The 21,646-nt window shown below is 36.6% G+C and overlaps 1 protein-coding gene across 3 annotated transcripts in view; it reads left to right on the top strand.

Annotated features, from left to right (window-relative positions):
* The window catches only part of LOC131149384 (switch 2), a 42,316-nt gene that overhangs the window by 15,627 nt on the left and 5,043 nt on the right, over positions 1-21,646 (top strand). For 2 of the 3 annotated variants that reach the window (XM_058099786.1, XM_058099787.1), the window contains exon 3: positions 19,700-20,612. In XM_058099786.1, the coding sequence (XP_057955769.1) occupies positions 19,700-20,612 (913 nt within the window). Of the gene's footprint in view, positions 1-19,699; positions 20,628-21,646 lie in introns of all 3 variants that reach the window. The other variant, XM_058099785.1, reaches the window with a different exon arrangement.

Below are 21,646 nucleotides of genomic sequence, written 5' to 3'. Positions count from 1 at the left end.
GATTTCTTGAGCCCCTCTCCCTGAACTCTCCCGTATATGGTGAGAAGATTTTTTTATTCCCATCTAAGGAGGGAAGTAAAGACCCTATCTTGGGGCTCTTGGACCCTCCCATGATATGCCAATGCCAAAACTGAGAGTCAATAGTTAGTAAAATAAATGCATGATATTATTTACAATAGTATACAGGGCTCCATGAAATCTTGTAATGTAAGTTGGTTTGTTTTGGTCCCGTTATTAGGAGTTATTTCTATCTCAACAATCTAGTATGTGGTGAGAGAATTATTTACTCCTGCATAGGGAGAAAAATTAAAGACCCTATCTAGAGACTTTTTGGCTGCCCCATCATAGACAAAAATCGAGTGTTGCTTGTTCTTGAAGACATATATCTTAAAGACTAATCAAAATAGGCAGATTAAATGTATACTGATGCGTGTAAAATACATATTGATAATATGCTAATTAAGCGAGTCACTGCACTACTAATATCAATTGTCAAACTTTAATTTTTTCTTATCATATGATGACATTTTTGTTTGTATTATTATATTATGTCAATAAAAATAAAGAAAAATATAAATGATTAATCAAAAGACAACATAGTAATCAAATGGGTTAGAAGAAAGGAAAGAAAGAAAAAGGAAAAAAAAGGATTAGTAGGACCATTAGCAACTGTTATTGTATTTACAAATTAAGAAACAACAAAACACCTTTTGGATGATTGCTTTGCTGTTTACACATCTCTCTCTCTCTCTCTCTCTCTCTCTCTCTCTCTCTCTCCCTCTTATTTTAGATCTATTGGGATGGGAATTTTTGGATTGGGGGCGATCCAACCATGAACGATGACAAATTGCAAGGCTGAAGGTGTTGCCCAAAAGCTATGGTGGTGCCTGATCAGGTCTTCTCATGATTTTATTTTTATTTTTATTTTTCATGGGATATGCAAATTAAAAGTAAATTCTAGTGGAACCATGGTCTTAAATTTCCATGAAATTGTCAAAACTTCTGGTTTCCGTCCCCCTCGGAATCGAAATGGCAGTTGACTTACATTTTGCATGACTTCCATTGAAATCTCAACAAATCATCCGAAATTTATCAAAATCTCAAAATTTTAGAGGTATTTGTCGAAATTTTAACCATGCAATGAAATTTTATTGGAATTCAAATGAGATTTAGAAGTGAAGTGAAATTTCTCTCTTATTTTATTTTATTTATTTTTATCAAAATAAAAGATTATTACAAGTGCTTTTGAAATTATATGAAAAAAATAAAATTACAACATTTTTTTAACCATTCATGTCTAAATTATGATTATTTGTATAATAAATAATATTTGAATGATTTATGAATTTCATTTGTATTAACTAAATATGTTTAATGCATATTATCTTACAAATATGTTTGATACACATAATCTATTTCAACTTTTCCAACTTATACACGACATAGATGTACTTAACTTGTAATATATTAGTACTAAAACTTACATTATTATGTCGGTTAATCATTTCTAAAGTTTCACAAAGAATTACATGCTTTACTACTGATTTCTGTTATTTTTTCAAATCGAAATCAAAATTGACATCAAAATTGAAATTTTTGTACTTTTGGAGCTTCAAAATTTGAGTCGAAATCGAAATTTAAGACCTTGGTGGAAAGCGAGGAAATTTATCTTAGATTACTTGATTGTTTTGGTTATCTTTCCCTCTCTGTGATTTCTTGCCACTGTCAATATGTGTGAAATTTCAAAGCTGTAATTTCTGCAGTGGTCCTATGATTTGTTTGTGTGGGTGTTCTTGGTATTCTTGGCAAATCTCCCAAAATCTGTGCTCTCCTATTTTGATTTCAGAATGAAATCTCCTGCTCCTTGGTTTGACTCCCTCTCTTTGGTTCTTCCCCTCACTTTTTAAAAAAAAAAAAAAATTCCATTTCTCCCCTTTCTCCCCTATGCGTTGACATGCTTATTTATAGGTTATTTTCAAGAAATTGATTGGAAGAACTAGCGGGGGCGTTCCTTAATGGTAAGGATGGCTCAGGGATTGTCTTGCAAGGGAGATGTCCTTCTTACTGGGGAAGCATGCATTAGGATTGGCTTGTGAGGGGGTGCAGTTTTCCACTTGTGATTGCAACTTGCAGGAATGATATTATTATTTTCTAATTTAAAAAAATGAATTTAGTATGGTTTGGGTCTAGATCCGCTTTAAGCTAGGTCATATTGGAATTGGCTCAAGTTTGGGTTTTGGTTTGAGTCCATTGATTCTAGATCAAATTTAAAAAATAAACAGGACTAACAAAAAATTTAAATAATCTTAGCCTGTAGTCTCGGATGGTCAATTAGAATAATTGATCCTGGACTGATTGTTTTTTTTTAACTTTCTCAAAATCGAACGTTTTAAAATCCATCTATAATTCAAAATAGAAATGAATTTAATTTAAATTTATCTTCTCTAAAATTCAGGATCCAACACCAGAAGTTTTTAAAAAAATTTGAAAATGATCTTGAACTCAAAAATAATTGGTAGTTTAAAAATGGAGCAATTCTAACCTTGAAATTAATTTTGAAATATTAATAATTCAGCTAAACCCAAACTTCCCCTTGAATTCAATGTTTTTTTAGTTGAAAATTCGATGTAGTTTCAATTAATAATTTACCTTAAAATGGATAATCAATTATAAGTTTTAGGTCAAAAATTAATTCAAACCATTTTTATTTATCATCTAGATGCACACGAACATAAGAAAAATGCACGAGCAAAAGAGTGTGTATTGGAGTGAATTAGTTTACAACTCAAAATAGATATGTCAAAATTCGCTTTACAAAAATAAAATAGTTCAAAGGGCTCAAAGTTAGGCCGAACAAAATTAGGTGCTAACAGAAATCCCCTTTTGTTCATCCCTTTGATTAGAAGGATGTAACAAGTTAGATGCACAAAATTTTGTGTAAAATCTAACTTTGGGCACTCGACTGAGTGGTGAGAGAGAGATTAGAGGACAAATTATATACAGCCCATGGTGGTCAAGGTGACTACCGTAATAGAATGTATGTACAAATGAATACTTTTGAATGGCGGACGTGATGGCTAGGATGCACCAGTTCTTGCGTAATGCCATGTTTGTGGTGTAGTGGCTGGGATGAGTGCCTACCATCTCTACGCAAATGCCATGTTTTGAATGAAATGACACAATGATTGGGACATACCAGCTCTTGCGTGATGCAATATTTGTAACATAGTGACTGGGATGATTGCCTATTATGTATACTCAAGTGCAGAATTTTGAATGATATGTTGTAGTGGCTGGGACAGCTACCTACGATCTCTATGGAAATGCAGAATCTTGAATGAAATGACGCAATGACTGGGACGTACCAGCTCTTTCGTAATGTAAAATCTTGAATGATATGACGCAATGATTGGAACGTACCAGCTCTTGCGTGATGCAATTTTTGTTGCATAGTGGCTAGGACAACTTCCTACCATCCCTACACATGCAGAATTTGAATGAAATGACAGTGGCTGGGATGACTACTTACCATCTCTATGCAAATGCAGAATCTTGAATGTAACGACGCAATGACTGGGACGTACTAGTTCTTGCGTAATGCAATATTTTGTGGCATAGAAGCCAAGACGACTGCCTACCATCTCTATGCAAATGCAGAATTTTGAATGAAATGACGTAATGGCTGGGATGATTGCCTACCATCTCTATGCAAATACAAAACCTTGAATGAAACGACGCAATGACTGGGACGTACCATCTCTAGCATAATGCAACATTTTGTGGTGTAGTGGCTGGGACGACTGCCTACCATCTCTATGCAAATGCGGAATTTTGAATGACATAGTGGCTAGGACGAATGCCTACCATCTCTATGTGGATGCAGAATCTTGAATGAGATGATGCAATGACTGGGATGTACCAGCTCTTGCATAATGCAAAATTTTGATTAAAATAGTGAAGGGGTCATGAATGATCCTTAGTGAAGGAAGTATAAATAAATTGATGAAAACATTTGAAGATGTTTTTTTGAAAAAATATAAATTAAGGAGAAAAGCAAGTCCCCGAAGTTCCAAAAATCCTTTTTAAAAAGTTGATTTTTGAAAACATGCTTCCTGACTTCTCATCATAGCATATCGTAAAGAAAAACCTGCCATTGCTGAGCAACTCGAACAGCCATTTTAGGCAATTATTCAATCTCAATCTCTTGGAAGTTTCTAGACTCTTGCTCCATTGTGTATAGCCATAAATAGCTTGCTTCTTTGATTCTCAATTTCAGCTTCATACATAATCTCTTAGTATCACAAGTCAAAGATTAGCTAGCCTTGTGATGGCATTTGGATATGGTTGATAGGAATAATGGTTGAAGGAATGATGTCTAGATGGATAGAATATGGATAATTATGATTGGTGGTTCAAAAAGGCTTAAAAGATGTGCAAGGATGCTCACTTTGGAAGTTTTATGGCTATTTCATCGATTATGCTTTCAAGAAAAAGTACGCGACATGCAAATTGGTCAACATTAGAGAGTATTTGATATTTTTGTTTGGTGATGCGAGGGGAATGGCATCATGTTAAAGGTATAATTGGACAAGCTAAGATTTATACTTCACATCATAAGCAGTCAAATTTTTATCAGAATGATTTTTAAAGCACGTAATGTAGGCTTAGCTCCATGGTTATGAAAAACTGGGACACTATAGGCTCAAAATGATATAAATGTAAAGGTCAGTGGGGGTCAAGGATCACTGATGTTAATTGTCCTTATTAAATCTTGAAAACATGTTTCCAACTTCGATGATGGGCTCCAAGTGTGCGAAAGCTTTAGCTGGTATTTTCTTTGATTTGCTCGAACTTTTGCATAGGTTTACACTTTGCAGGTTTTTGACCTAGTGAGCTTCATTTTTTTTTTTTTTTTTGTTTCATGTGTTTTTCTTTAGTTCAAACTCGATTTTGAACACCGTCACTATACCATGGAGTCCATGAGCAAACATTTTCCAAGTACCATAATTGAGATATCCTCAAGGTGGTCTTTTAGACGCAATACAAAATGTAGGCTTGAGATAGGGTGTAAGAAACAAAAGGAAACTAGGCTCAAAAACTGAACTACTTTTACCCTTGCTCCTAGCATTTCAATATGAGTGTGACACCTCATTGAGCAATTAACTATGACAAAAAATTGGACTGACCTTGTTTTTCAACAAGCTACCTACATATGCAGTATAGGATTAAGTCCTTCCATACTTCGGACCAACAATTCTTTCGAGCAAAAATCTTCCTTGACTCTTTCTCCCATTTCTTTTTCTTCTCCTCTCTTTTTCTTTATTGGGCATTCTATGCTTTTGTTTGCCTAGACTTTGCTTTTTCTATTTTTTTTCTTCATTTTCTTCTCTCTAACATTATGATAACATAGCTAAGGGTGATCTTTGTTCAGGGTTTTCGAAAAGAAACTAAATAGTCTCAACTTGGGACACTAATGGATTTTTTTTAAAGGCTAGTAGAATGATGGCCACTTGTGATCTCAAAAATTCCACTGCTCATTTTATGAAGTGTCATTGTCTTATTTGTGCCAAGTAGTATTCAAAATGATGGATGAGATGGATGCTTGTGTCATGTGTGGGCAATGTGGTTTGGATATGAGATGAATAAAAATGTGACTTTTTATGCAAGTTGTTTACCGTTCCTTGGAGCTCACAATGAACATGAAATTACATTGTAGCGGAAATATTTCTAGAAACAAACTTCCATTAATTTCAAACTGGTTGATACAAAAGGTGCCATTATAATCCAACACATGGACTTTAACATGGATGCTGAAAGTACGAAGCAAAAATGTTTCATGGGGCTTCACAAGTTTGAAGCCCTTAAGGACTAGTTCTATGGAAGAGGGTTGCTTTCCACATTGGGTTGGTGGTCTGATTTATGATTTACTCCTTCAAACTTGAGTAGCCCTCCATCTCTAAGTTTTTGAACTTGAAGTTTCAGCCTCCATTAATTCTCAATGGAATGGCTAGGAGCCCCCAAGTAAAGTTCACATGACTCATGGATTGAATCCCTTGGGTGGTGGGTCAAAGACGGGTTGGGCTGGTTCTAGTGCTATCAACCTCCTCTCCAAGAGTTGTCTATACAACTAAGTCTGTGGCTTGGGAACAAGCTCAATGTTCACTCTCCTTTTGTGGCAAAGGGTTGGTGAGAGGAACATTGGTAGAGGCAAAATTTGTATGCACATCTGATTGGTTTAATAGAGTTTGAGGGGATATCGCATTCGAGGGATAAGAGCGACGGTTGATACCCAGTGCATAATGTGGGAGGTATTGAGGAGAATATGTTGGAGGAGTGTTAACCCGGTTGCTTAAAATATTGGCCAAATTTGTCTTCGGAAAAATAGTCTTGAGCAATCATTTGACTATCACCTTCTTTCTTGTCTTTCTTTTGAAAGAATGACTTTTTCATTTCAGTGTTCTTTTGAAATTTGCTTGGAAACTTTCCAGATGTCATTGCATCTTCAATTTGACATCCGCTTAACACCACATTTGAGAAGTTGTTGGTTATGGTTTCAATCATATTATAGAAAAATGGCCCTTTCAAGGTACTAATAAAAGTTTGTGCCGATTCTTTGTTAGGCAAGGGCAGGTGGACTTAGGAGGCAGCCTCATGCCATCTCTGTGCATATTCCTTAAAAGTTTGAAACTTTTTTCTCAATATGCTTTAGCTCATCTTTATTAGGTGCAATGTCTGTATTGAAGCGATAGTGTTTCAAAAATGCTCCAGCCAAGCTTTGCTAGTTGACTCACTCTAAAAATGAGCAGCGCAAAGGCTATCCCAAGTGTAGGAGTTATCCCAAGTATAGGAGTTCTATCATGTAATATTTAGCCCAAAGACCAAATCATCTCCTCAAGGAATGCAGATTAATTCCAAACGTTGTGTAAATCCAAAAGAAAATAAGAAAGGAAATTTTTACTGAACATAGTTCAAATTCAGTTCCTGGGGTTTTTGAGATTTTTGCAATAAAATTTAAAACAACGTAAACCTTAACTAAAAGTTTAACATGCATAAAAATAACTAAATAAATGCCAGACTCAATACCAGGATAACGAAGTAAATAAAGACGCAATCATCCCAACTTACTAAAAACCAACTATGCTAAACAATAAATAAAGTTCAACTAAATAAATTTAATATTAACTAAACTCAAGCAAGCTTTAACTCCAACAAAGTCTAAAAAAGAACTGAATTTAATAATAAAAACATTTCAAAGAATATTTAAATTTCAACAAAGACTTCAAATAAGAAAAAGACAAGCTGAAGACTTCAAATAAGAAAAAAGACAAGCTTAAGTTAACAACAAAATTAATTCAAGCAAAATTTAAATTCAACATGGTATTAAAATAACTATTGAAATACAAGTAAATAAAATAAAAGAAAATAAAAGATGGGAGAGAGAGAGAGAGAGAGAGAGAGAGAGAGAGAGAGAGCAAGGCCGTGAGAGAGGCTCAGGTTCTCCACCAAAGCTGCTGTGTAGCAGTTTTTTTTCTTCCCTTTTCTTGTCTTGGCTCCCTGCACGGCTCCCCCTCACAAAAGCTAACCCTACTATCCTTAAAAGCTAAAAAGAAAACCTAGCTAATGAATGACTCCCCAAAAGCAACACAGCAGCCTCCTTTTAAAACCTTACTTTAAAAAAAACTATTAAAACCATTTTACCAAGCAACCCTCAGCGCATGGCTCCTTCCAGCGCATGCAAAGACCATGCTCACGTGGTCACGTCAAGTATGAAGCCCAGCTCACACCTTTTTTCCAAGGCTGGTTCACCCTTGTTCATGCATGGCCGTCTGCATTGGCTTCAAATCCCTTCACATGGTCACATCCATGCATGGGCTTATCTCCTTTGCACACACCCGAGTCTCCCCCCAGCAAGCCCACGACCCTCTTCTTTGTGTTCTCCCCACTTTTAGGCCCTTGTACTCACATGGCCAGCTTCCAAATGTAGTCCACATTAACACGGGCTGCTCTCATTTAATTTTATTAATGCGTGCGTGGCTTCAAACTCAGAAGCTTAATGCTTGGCAGCTTCATTAACACACGCACACGGCCTTTAGCTTCTCACAAGCTCACACGACAGCCCACATTAAATGCATCCATGCATTGGGGCTCCTTTAACCTCCAAAACTTATCCTGCAATAATCAAACATGAATATACGTAAGTTTGCGACGAAAATAGGATAATTATCTTAAAATTTATCAAATGAGCTCAAAGTTAAAATATTGAACATAATCAGACATTTAATTAAAATTATAATCTTTAATGCATGAATTTAAATGTCTAATTATGCAACTTTGACGCGTAATCACTAGCCTCTAATATGAATTTTATCTAGTCCAATGAACCAATGAAGAGCAGAATTAGACAAGCTATTCTAAAGCAATGCACCATCAATTTTTCATTATAACTATGAGGAGTCGTGCTCTAGCAATACATTGTCAAATTAATTTTGGGACAACCCCGCCTGTCATATGTTTCAAAGTCACGAAGCTTGAACTTTGCTGGAATAAGAACATTTGGTGCCCAACAAAGGTTATTAACATTAATGGCACCAAAGGAATCAATGCCTTGGATAGTTTTAATCTTCTCTTCTAAGATTTCCATTTTATTGATCATTCGGCTTTGTTCTTCATCTTCTGAAATTTGTTTCCTCCTTTCTTTATAAGTCTCTTCATTTGGGACATCAAGGTATGCTAAGGATTTGTTGTGGGTTGGCTATGGAGGTATAGTGAAAGTGACCTAAGGAGCTTGTATAATGGTCTCTAGTATGACAATTCAAGAAGAGGATGTTGAATTTTGGTTTGATGTTGAAACCGTAATAGAGAATGGTTCGATGTTGTTTGGTGCTTTAGCCTTTGCCAAACTTTTTAGCATTTACATGATTTGATTATCATTCTCTTCAAATGCACCCATCCTCCTTTTGAGGGATGTGTTAGTATCTAAGATGTATGGGTTGTCTACCATTTGAGATTGTGACAATGTCAATGTATACGAACGAGTCTGAATTAGGCTTCAGACAGGAGTCCTTGCTATATGCTTTTTCGATGAGGCGCAATGATGCCTTAAATGATTTTTTTGATAAAAAGGTATGGAACGAGGGTGAGAAATAGGGAAAATGATTCAATGAAAAGGAAGTAAAAACTTATAGTTTACAAAATTATCAAATTTAAAAATATGCTGCAAAGTGAAAGAAATAAAATAATAATAATAATAATAATTTCATAAGATGCCATGAAAGACTAGGGATGTAGAGGGAGCTCATTGATTTTTAATGAAAATATTTGCACCATGTAAGGGAAGCCCCCTTGGTTTCGATTATGTGAATGAAATATGCAAATGGAGTTCCTACCTCTCACCTAATGGGTTCCTAATAATATGAATGAATGGATTATTCTGAACTCCTTAGCCTTGATTACTTGCAACAAAATGATGTTCATGGATTAACTAGATGCAACTTGATAGGGGGACTTATAAGCCTCTGATCTGGACTATCCTAGGAGGGAATGGCTAATATTGTGCCACTTAATAAAGAAAACCTCCAGAAGCTTTCTTCATGGTTATGCATGCAAAATGAATGAAAGGCACTTCCTAGGCTAGCAGAGACAAAACCGACTGATCAAATGAGTGTCAACTAGTAAAAACGTAAGATGAAATGCTTGTTCAAAATACAACTTATAATAAATATGTGACTAAAAATAAGGCCCCCATTGTGTCTTTAGTAGGAACATTCCTAGGTTTAGGGATTTCTATCTAGAATAGGCTCTACCTAGGAAGGTGGTCTTCTATGGTTGACAATATGTGTATAATATGGGCGCCTATCTAGTTCCTAGACAAGGTTCTGAAACCATCTTTATTGTTGTCAACAATGGCTAGCATAGGTTCTTGATCCTCAACCACTACAAGCTATAAGTAGAGAGAGTTCAGTTTGAGTGAAGGGTTTTTCATGAGCCTATGCTAAGGTAGTAACCTCATGGAGGCATCGGTACTTCACCCTTCGTCTAATCATTAGTCAACAACCCAGGCTGAGGGCAAAAAGTGTGAGCACAAGTGTTGGTGAGGTGTGTTAAGGGGCAAACCAACTTTTAAAACAATATCAACAACACTTGGTATATATTCAAAAGTATAATCCAACAATCAGTCAACCAACATTAAATAAGATAAACTAAAAGGAAAAAAAAAAAGAAAAAAAAAGAAACAAGAACAGGATGAGCAATTTTCGATAAAGAAAAGAAAAAAGTGGGTACAAAGCGACTAATCATTGTTTTAATAGGGTAAACACAAGATTAGGTTGGTTGACTCTCGAATGCCCCTAGCAGAGTCGCCAAGCTGCCGCTATGTGAGCACGATGCAGGATGAAAAAAAAAAAGGATTTAAATTTTAGAAAAGGCAAACTTGCTACTGGATGTGAAAATGATTTTGAAGAGATTTGGAGTCATCACCCAATTTTATTTTAGTAAAAATAGAGAGAACCATTTTGATTTGAAAAGATGGTATGCGAACCAAAGAAATTAGATTTGGGAGTCTATTATGCATGGGGAAGGCAATATTGACAAATCAACACCCCCATTGTCATCTATTCAAAGAATGGTTGCCACCAATCTTGTGTTTTCCGAAAAGTAGTTTCAAGAAATTTTTGGCCACTAATTTAAGGAATTGTGAAATATTTTTGAAAAAGGATTTTTATAAATATGTCCCTAGGATCTGAAAAGCAACATTTAGTATGACGTGTTAGGATGACAAATGGTCATTATTGTATCTCCTATTAATATGAGGAGAGAGAAAATAATAAAATATTATTATTGTCCTCCTTTTATCTTAATTCTGTTAACTAAGGACCTCACTTCCCCTCAATAAATCCAATATATGGGGAGATGAGTTATCCAATTCTGCCTAAGGCGGGAGGGAGATTGGTCCCTATCCAGGAAATTAAAATCTTCTGACAGTCCCATCATTGGCCCGATTAAGATATTAGAAAGCACAGGAAAAATCTATTTTGAGAAAAAATAAATTTGAAATAGATTTTTTTTTTTTTAAGAAGAGGAAGAAGAAAACAATAAATCATAATAAATGATTAAATAACAATAGTTATATCAATAATGATAACAATTATACAACAACAAGAATAATCATAATGAAACGGTGGTGATAAAAAGGTTTTGCCTTGATTTCATGAGTCCCTCTCCCTCAACAATCCAGTATATGGTGAGAAGATTTTTTCTCCCTTCTAGGTAGAGAAGTAAAGACCCTATCCAGGGGCTCTTTGACCATCCCATGATATGCCAAGATTGAAACTAAGAGTCCATAGTTAGTGAAATAAATACATGATATTATTTACAGTAGTATGGGTCTCCATTGAATCTTATAATGTAAGTTGGTTTATTTTGATCCCATTATTAGGAGTCATTTCTCCTTCAACATTCCAGTATATGGTGATATTTACTCCCACATAGGGAGAAAAATAAAATGCTATCTTGGGACTTTTTGACTGTCCCATCATAGACAAAAACCGAATATCGCATGTTCCTAAAGACATATATCTCAAAGAATAATCAAAATAAGTAGATTAAATATATTGATGCATGTAAATACATAGTGATAATATAATAATTAAGTGAGTCACTGCATTTCTAATATCAATTATCAAACTTTTACTTTTTTCTTATTATAAAATGACATTTTTGTTTATATAATTATGTCAATAAAAATAAAAGAAAAGAAAAATACAAATGATGAAGTGAAAGGCAACATAATAATAAAATGTGTTAGAAGAAAGAAAAGAAAGGAAAAAAAAAAAAAGATTAATAGAACTTAGCAACTGTTATTGCATTTAGAGATTAAGAAATGACAACTACTGGGGATGGAATTTTTGGATTGGGAGCAACCCAACCATGAACGGCGACAGATTGCAATGCTGGTGGTGTTGCCCAAAGTCTATGGTGGTGCCCGATCAACTCTTCTTTTTTTAAAATTCATGGTATATGCAAATTAGAAGTAAATTCTTGTGGAAAGAGAGGACATTTACCGAAGATTTACCTGATTGTTTTGGTTGTCTTTCCTTCTCTGTGATTTCTTGCCACTGTCAGCATGTGTGTGAAATTTCAAAGCTGTAATTGCCGGAGTGGTCCTCTGATTTGTTTGTGTGGGTGTTCTTCTTGTTCTTGGTAAAAATTTTTCTACTAAAATATGTGCCCTCCCTTTTTGATTTCAGAATAAAATCTCTTGCTCCTTGGTTCAGCTCCCTCTCTTTGGTTCTTTCCCTCTCCATTTTTATTTGTTTTTAAAAATTTCTATCTCTCTCCCTTCTCCCCTACGCTTGACATGCCTATTTATAGGCAATTTTCAGAAATTGATTGGAAGGGCTGGTGGTGGTGTTCCTTAACGGTGAAGGATGGCATGGGGATTGGCTTGCAAGGGGTTGCAGTTTCCCACTTGTGATTGCAACTTGCAGGAATGATATTGTTATTCTCAAATTAAAAAAAGGAAAGAATGAATTCAGTATGGTTTGTGTCTAGATCCGCTTTGAGCCGGGTCAGATTTGGGTGGGGTCTTGGTCCAGGTTTGAGTTAGCTTGAGTTTGGGTTTCGGTTTGAGTCTAATTGATTCTAGATCAAATTAAAAAAGTAAACAGGACTAAAGAAAAATTTAAAAAATCTTAGTCCGTAGTCTCAGATGGTCAATTAGAATATTTGATACTGGACTAAAAAATTATCCATTTACCTTAAATGGATATCAATTATGTGTTTTAGGTCAAAAATTAATTCAAACCAAGTTTATTTATCATTTGGGTGCATGCGAAAAATAAGAAAAATGCATGAGCAAGAGAGTGTATTGGAGTGAATTTGTAACACTCAGTTTAAAACACAATAGATCTTTCAAAATTCACTTTACGAAAATAAAATAGTTTTGAGGACCCAAAGTTAGGCCAGAAAAAATTAGGTGTTGACAGTGATCTTTTGATGATTGTATGAGTTTTATGTTAATGAGGTTGCACAAAAGAGTGTTTGTTCCACTTTTGTTACTCTTGTGCCCAAGAAGATCATTCTTTGAGTATCCATTGGTTGGTTTGGTGACCGATGTGGATAAATTTTTTATGAAGGTTTTATTGAAGCGTTGTGATGAGCACTGTTATCTCCCCCTCTTGGCTTTGAGGGGTTTGTGCCAAGGTGAACCTCTGTTCCCATTCTATTTTACCCTAGTGGTTAATGGTTGGGAAGCATGCTATCTTGGTGTGAGGCTTTGTGTTTTTTTGAGGGGATTAGTGTGGGTAGGAGGAGGTTTTGTTTCTCATCTCCAGTTTGTGATACTTATGTTTTTGAAAGGTGGGTTAGGGGGTTAAAGATTTTTAGGTTGTTCAAATGTCTAAGGCTAGTTTGGTGGGCTTGAACTTAAATGTGCAGGACATCTCTCACTATGCTTCATTAGTTGGCTATGGAGTGCATGAGTGGCCTATGGCGTACTTAAGTCTTCCTTTGGGAGGCAATCTTCTTGCCTCTTCTTTTTCGAATCCTATTATAGAGCAAATGTTTAAGAGGTTAGATGAGTAGGAGCATAGCAATTTTGCTTCAGGTGGTCATATAACTTTAGGTTTAGCTTGTTTTGTTTAGTATTCTTATCTTTTTTTGTCCTTCTTAAGGATCCCCACTGGTGTGGCTAAGAGAATAGAAAACTTAGTGGAGATTGTGAAGAAGCCTAAATCTAAGAGAGGATTGGGGATAGGGGCCATAGCACATAAGGACATTTCTTTGGGGAAGTTGTATCATTTTCTTTTAGAAATTGAATCCCTTTACCATAAGGTATTCAAAAGTGGGCTCCATAGAAATGTTTGGAATGCAAGGTGGTGGGCCCAGGGGGTTTGAGTGGTTGATGTTTCCCATGCTAGTCCATGGAAATTTATCTCTCAAATTCCCCCCCCCCCCCCCCCCCAATTTAATTTCTTTGACTCAGTATAGGATGGGGGATGCTTCTAAAATCTGGTTTTGGGAGCATTTGTGGCAGGGGATAATCCTCTTTGTGATGCATCTCCACAGTTAGATAATCTTTCCACCATGCATTGATGCCTATTGTAAATTTTGACAGTCTGGATGATTGTTATATTTCTTGGAATCTTCTGTTCTTTCATAGGCTTCTTTGAGCTCTATTCTTGAGTCTTGTTGCCTCCTCTTTTCTTTGGGTAGGAGATTGGTTTTTTGATTGTTTTCTATTCTTTTTTTATTTGGGAGGCAATGGTTCCTCGTAACATTAAGATTTTTGTTTGTTGCATGATGTTGAATAGGATCAATACCAATAATTGTTTGCGGAAAAGGCTTTGTCACCATATGCGTGTGTTCCGTTGAACCAGGGCAGTCAGACCGTTCATCATCCCTGTTTTTGGAGGTTTTGGAGTCTTCCATTCAACATTGATGGGAGTGTTGAGTGTGCTCAAGTACTATGGAGGGGTTGTTTCTTGTGACATTTTGGAGTTCCAGGCACAGGATGGGTTGTAGGATTCTTTGAGATTGCGCTTTAATGGCTATGCTGTGGTGCATTTGGCGAGAAAGGAATTTGGGTTCTTTTGAGACGAAGTTTTCTCTTCCTTTTTTTTTTAGGTGCTCTGGGATAAGGTGGTCTTTCATACCTCGCTTTGGGCTTCAGTGGCAGGTGCTTTTTTACTAGGAGTTCCTTTGCATCTTAGTTGAGTGGAGATCTTTTGTACTTTTTGTTAGTTATGTATATCCTCAAGTCCTCTCTGTTTTATGCTCTTCATCTTTCTCAATATATTTTTCGTTTCTTAATAAATAAAAAAATCCTCATTTACTGTACTTTTACGGATTATTCTATATGAAAAGCCGATTTGAAATCTCTCTCTGTTTTTTTTTTTTTTTGGGGGGTGCTTAGCAACGGTAGTGTTTTAATAAAAGTAAAGGGGGATTTAGGTGGAATTGCTCAACAAGGGCTTAATACAGAGAGTTAGGAATCCACGCCAGAGTTAGGAATTCACGCCACTGGCTCTTAATAAAACCAGCTGAAGAACTGAGGCTTTTACAAAATGACCCAATGAACCAAATCTGTAAGCCAGAAAGCCATCTACCTTCCATTTTCTCTGTGTAATTCTTCTTGTTTAAAAGTTCTAAGTTTTCTCTTACTCTTGATGAGCCAGAACACGAGAGGATGGCTCGGAGAGTTTATACTCTTTTCCTGCACCTAGCTCCCCTCCAGGCCTTCAGTTCATGACTGCTACAGTGAATTATGCACTGGTAGCAAATTGTGTTTCTTGGTGGGTGACAAAATGGTTTGGGAAGAGGGATATCATCCCAAAGAGTTTAATCTCTTTTCCTGTGCCTAGCTCCCCTTCAGGCCTTTACTTCTTGAAGGCTAGAGAGAAGAATGCACAGGTAGCAAATTGTGTTTCTTTTGCTGGATGACAAAGTTGTTTGTGAAAATTAAATTTCAGAGGTGGGCTCACAACTTGAAGAAAATTGAGTAATTCTTTGATTTCTTTAGATGCTTGTATGAGGAAAAGATTCTATCGAAGGCAGGAGGAGGCAACTTGAAAAAATCGTTGCTATCAACAACTTACAAAGTAGAGGAAAGGTGCTGGTTAATAGACGCTTCTTGTCTAAAGAAGATGCAGAAACTTTCCACCACCTCTTGCTTTATTGCACTGGGTAAAGGAACATAGGGAGGAACCAAAGCTTCTTCAGAGAACGAAAAAAATGTTCAAGTAATCCCTCTTCCCACTTTTTGGATGGTGTGGTGGGAGAGAGATAAAAGAGCCTTTAATGGAGTGGAAATTTCTTTACCTGGGATCAAAGACTAAAAAGGGTGTCCTCAGGTCTTTACCTGGGATCAAAGACTAAAAAGGGTGTCCTCAGGTCACAAGGCTACCCACTTTGTGAGGGTGAGGGGAAGGTTGTCACAGTGTACGCAGCCTTACCCCTGCTTTTATGTAGAGAGACTGTTTCCTTGGACTTGAACCCGTGACCAACCGGTCACGAGCATGTGGGATCTAAGGATGGTGGTTAGAAAGTCCATAGCTTTTTGATGTGCTGGAAATTGCAATCTGAATGTTATAGACCATACTTTTTTTTTGCTATTGTAAATGAACTTTGTTTTTGTGCTGGTACCCCCTTGAGCCCTATTATTGAATTTATTTTTTTACTGATAAAAAGAAATTCTTGAAACATCTTTTCTATTCCCAGCCAACTCTCCTAATGTCTGTATTAGCATAAACCAGACTCCATAAAACTTTTGCCTTTCTGCAGTGGAGTAGATTTTTAATTGTCCCTTCCTGATAGTTTCCGGACTTTAGACCTATTAGCTTAGCTTCTAGTGTTTATAAAGTCATCACTAAAGTGTTAGCTAATAGGCTGACTGCGGTGCTTGATAGGACTATTTCTAAGGCTTAGAGTGCATTTGCGTAGGGGTAGTATTGTGGATGCCATTTTGGTTGCTAATGAGGTTGTGGAGGATATTCAGAGAAGGAAGAAGAAGGTTATCTTTAAGTTGGATTTTGAGAAAAGTTATGATAAGTGAACTAGAAATTCCTAGATAAGATCTTTGCGAGGAAGGGGTTTGGCGAGAGATGGTGGCATTGGATTAGATGCTCTTTGCATAATGTGAGCAACTTGGTCTTAGTAAATGGCGAGTCTAAATCTTGGTTTAAGGCTACGAGAGGGATTAGGCAAGGTGACCCTTTTTCCCTTTTTTTGTTTGTTTTAGTGGCTGATTCTTTGAGTAGGATGGTGGATAGGGCAGTGGATAGAGGTATAGTGAAAGGCTTGGAAGTGGGGAGAGAGGGGTTGAAGGTTTTGCACATTTAGTTTGCTGATGATGCTATTTTTTTTCTGGAGGACCATAAACCATCCTTTAAGAATATTTTGGGTCTCCTTCATGTATTCAAGAAGGTTTATGGGCTTAAGATTAATATGGGAAAGAGCGGTATCGCGGCTATCAATATGTCTATTGAGATCTATGGACGTGGGGTGTATTGTTTTGGATTGGCAGATGTCCTATCTTGGGGTTCCTTTGGGACCCTAGATCTGCTAGCTTTTGGGATCCTATTGTGGAAAGGGTCTCTAAGAGACTGGATGGGTGGAAAAGCACTCTTGTTTCTCTTAGTGGTAGAATTACTCTTGTCCAGGCCTGTCTTTCTTGTATCCCTTCATATTTTATTTCGATTTTCAAGACTCTAATGAGGGTCGGTAATAAGATTGTGAAGATATTTAGGGATTTCTTGTGGTCAGGGTAGGGGGTATTAGGGATCAATTGGTAAGTTAGGGAGTGGTGGGTAGGCCCAAATAGGAGGGTGGTTTGGGTATATTGGAAATCTAGTATCTAGAAACACAACTCTTTTGGCTAAATGGCTTTGGCGGTTTTCGCTAGAGAATTCCTCCCTGTGGCATTTGGTTGTTAAAAGCAAGTATGCATTAGAAGAGAATGGGTGGGATGCTAATTTGAGATTAGATGTTCTTCGGAGAGTCCATGGAAAGTTATCTCTTAGAGTTATCCCTCATTCATTCCGCATATTAAATTCTTCGTGGGAAGAGGTAGTAATATCCATTTTTGTAAAGATCCTTGGTTGGAGAATGTAGTTTTATCCACATCTTTTCCACACCTCTTTTGCCTAAGCTCAAGGCAGGATAGGTCCATTTCTTCTTTTTTTTTTTTTGTTGATCAAAGTGGTCCTTTACCTTGGGATTTCCACTTCCGTAGATCGTTAAATGATAGGGAGATGGTAGAGCTATCCTCTTTGCTAGTCTTGTTTTTAGAGGAGAATAGGTGGTCTTGGTCTCTTGATCCTTTGGGGGTTTATTCATGCAAATATTTTTGTGATTTTTGAATTGGTTTAATTTATATTTTCCTATTTATAGTTCCATTTAAAGGCCAAAGTTCCCTTTGAAATTAAGGCTTTTATTTAGTTGGTTGCGCTTGATAAAATTAATACCAATAACTTGCTGCAGATTAGGTGACCTTTGAAGGCCATATCTCCAGACATATCTGTCCTCTGCTTTAATTGTTCAGAATCATCATTGCATTTATTCATTCATTGTGACTATGCTTGGAGTGTTTGGAATAAGTTATTTGGTATTTTAGGCGAATGCTAGGTTATTTCTAAGACGCTGAAGGATTTTTTGGCAGTGTCTTTTGCTGGATTTGGCAGGAAAAAGGAAAGGGCAGCACTTTGGAAATGTGTTTTTTTACAGTTTTTTGGGGGTTGTGGATGGAGAGTAATGCACGCATTTTTATAGGGACTTCTCTCAGTTGCTGGTTTGGGAAAAGATACATTATTTGGCTTCTCTTTGGTGTGTGGGACAAGGGAATTTTAAGGGGGTGATCTTTTCTGATATTCAGTGTGATTGGCATTTTGTGGTGGAGTGTTTGTTCGAGCTGGTTTTTTCTCTCTTGTTCTTTAGTCTTTAGGTTGTCCCTTTGTGTTTTTCTATTTGGGTTTTCCAGACTTCGTTAAGGAGATATTTTATTCTCCTAGCTGTATATTTTTTACTCTATTAATGAATTCTTCTGTTTATTTATAGAAAAAATTGTCTCGTCCTGATATTTTTCAAATAACACTTGTTACAAAATCCTAATTTCTACTAATTATTTACAGTAAAAATTCTCTTCCAAGTAGCTTCCCAACTCCACCTTTTTCTTTTTCTTTTTTTTTTTGGCATTGGTTTTCCAGATGACCTTCCTAGGAAAGATTTCTGTCCCTACCTCATCAATCCCTTTTAGAAACTGGGAATAGTAGGATTCTGCCTTTGACTTTCCCCCCTTCCTTTCACTCAACAATCTAGAAGAAGATTCAAAAGATTAAAGAAGGCCACTATATCTCCAAGTTCTTTCTTAAGTGTAGATCCATGTGATCTGTAATTTTCCATTCAAAGCAGCTGCTAGCCAGGATTTCCCTCTTTGTAGCCAGCCTTTATGAACAGGAGAATTCATGTTTGAGGGGTATGGCCCCACGTCACACATCATTCCAAAAGAAAACATAACTTCTTTCATGGACATGAAGAACCAAACCATTGTTGAATTCTTCCCATCTCTTTCTAATGTTCATAAGCACATCCGACAGGATCACCAATTCTTGTTGATCATCCAACCATTGTAGCAGTCTCCAATTACCCTTAACACCATCTTCCATATTTCTAATGCAAAAAAACTCCGAAGCCACTTCCTGAGAAATGCCTTCTTCATGATGAGTAGGTCAAATCACCCGCATCTCCCCCATCAAAGGGGAGTTTCACTATCCCCAGTTAAGTTGTATTTGAAAACTCCATGTCCAGTGTGCTCAGGAAAATGCCAAAATCACTTTTAAATGGTGTCCAATACTCCAACCTTGTACCTACCAAGACTAGTAATGGGAAAATGGACATGTGGTATTTTATCCAAAAAAAAAAAAAAGAGGCCATGTAGTATATTGGACTTTGGAAGATTAGATAATGTTTGTTTCATTAATATCAGACTACCTCCTTTCATTAAAGAATACATAAAAAGTGAAATGCATTGTCAAGCTATAATTCCTGAGTTCTCTACTTACCACTGTTCCCTTGAGCAATTCAATATGTCATTTGGTTTTTACATTTCTTTGGTGAAAATTTTTTGAATTTATTATCTGCTATTCTGCTTCCAGCCCTTTTTTTTTGGCTTCACTTTTTGGTGTGCTAATTTCTGAACTTGAAACAGGGGACTAGGGAAGACTATCCAAACAATTGCATTCCTGGCTGCTGTATATAAAAAAGATGGGGAATTAGATGGCTCCACAATACTGAAAGGAACTCATGTGGAAAAGAAGGGTCCTGTATTAATTGTTTGTCCCACTTCTGTTATTCACAATTGGGAGAGTGAATTCTCCAAGTGGGCAACCTTTAATGTCTCTGTTTACCATGGTGCAAACCGCGATCTGATTCTTGAGAAACTAGAAGCACGTGGAGTTGAAATACTTATAACTAGTTTTGACACATTTAGAATTCATGGCAGCATTTTGTCGGAGATTCCGTGGGAGATCGTGGTAGTTGATGAGGCTCACCGGCTAAAGAATGAAAAGTCAAAACTTTATTTGGCTTGTTCTGAAATCAGAACACAAAAACGCTTTGGTCTCACTGGAACTATAATGCAGAATAAAATTATGGAACTGTTTAATCTCTTTGATTGGGTTGCACCTGGATCCTTGGGAACACGGGAACATTTCCGAGAGTTTTATGATGAACCACTCAAACATGGTCAGAGATCAACTGCTCCTCAAAGATTTGTCCGGGTGGCTGATGAGAGAAAACAGCACCTAGTGACAGTTCTTCATAGATATCTGTTAAGAAGGACAAAGGAGGAAACTATTGGACATCTTATGATGGGGAAGGAAGATAATGTAGTATTCTGTGCCATGAGTGAGTTACAAAGGCGGGTTTATAGGAGGGTATTACAACTACCAGACATCCAGTGCCTTATAAATAAGGACCTCCCATGTAGCTGTGGAAGCCCACTTACTCAGGTGGAATGTTGTAAAAGAACTGTACCAGATGGAATCATCTGGCCATACCTTCACAGGGATAATCCAGACGGTTGTGACTCATGCCCCTTTTGTCTTGTTCTTCCTTGCCTTGTAAAGCTCCAGCAGGTTACTAAAATTTTTTACTTTATAAATTCCTTATACATACATACATACATACATACATATATATACATACATACATACATACATACATACACATATATATATATATATATATGGACTATGGCATACTTAAAGCATGAGCATTTTAGAAAGACAACAAATAAGGGACTGATAATAATCATGGCAACTGTGTTTTCTAAACTGCAGGCGTTTCTGTTCAGTTTCTATAAGGGACTGAAAATCTTTTCATCAACTTATAATGGATACTAGATGCAGTTTCTGTCAACTGTATTGGTTGGTCTTTTGTGTTTTTGTATCATAACTCCACATCACATATTTGTTTGCCTATCTTTACATTGTGGTCATGCCTTTTGTAGTTTGAACTACTGTGGATTATCACTCTAGATTATCTTGAGGACTTCTGGTCCTCTTTTAGCTTGTAACCCTTTTTATTTTCTCTTCATGTATTTTTTTTCTTCGCTAAAAAGAATTATCATTGTAGAAATTACTGCATGGGGCATTTTTAGTCATAGTACAAAGTGTGTATTGGGGGAAATGAAGGGAAGTGTGCTTTCCTTTCCCTTGTGTTTGATTGAACAAAGAAAAATGGAAGGGAAGCTAATGATTATCACTTAATTTGTGGTGTAAGGGGAAGGGTAAGGAAGGAAAGCTCAATTTTCTTTTCCTCCTGTGGTTTAATTGAACGAAAGAAAATGGAAGGAGAGCTATGAATATCACTTTGTTTTGATAGGAGAATCTTTTTCCATTCATTTCTATCCCAATAACAATAGCAATAACAAACCAAGCCTCAAGTCCAACTTGGTGGGGTTGGTTACATGATCCTTTTCCTTCAATTTACGAGATCATGGGAAATTTCCTCCAACAAATTTAGGGCTATTAAATCCTTAGTCACTATCTGATTCCAATTTATTTTAGGTCTACCTCTACCCGTTCTATTGCACCTTATAGTAACTAGCTCACTCTTCCTCACTGGCGCACTATTTGGTCTATATTGCAACTGC

This window comes from Malania oleifera, chromosome 2, assembly GCF_029873635.1.
Source record: "Malania oleifera isolate guangnan ecotype guangnan chromosome 2, ASM2987363v1, whole genome shotgun sequence".
Taxonomy (NCBI): domain Eukaryota; kingdom Viridiplantae; phylum Streptophyta; class Magnoliopsida; order Santalales; family Ximeniaceae; genus Malania; species Malania oleifera.
The sequence above is the reverse complement of the archived record's forward strand: the minus strand, read 5'-3'. Positions and strand labels throughout refer to the sequence as shown.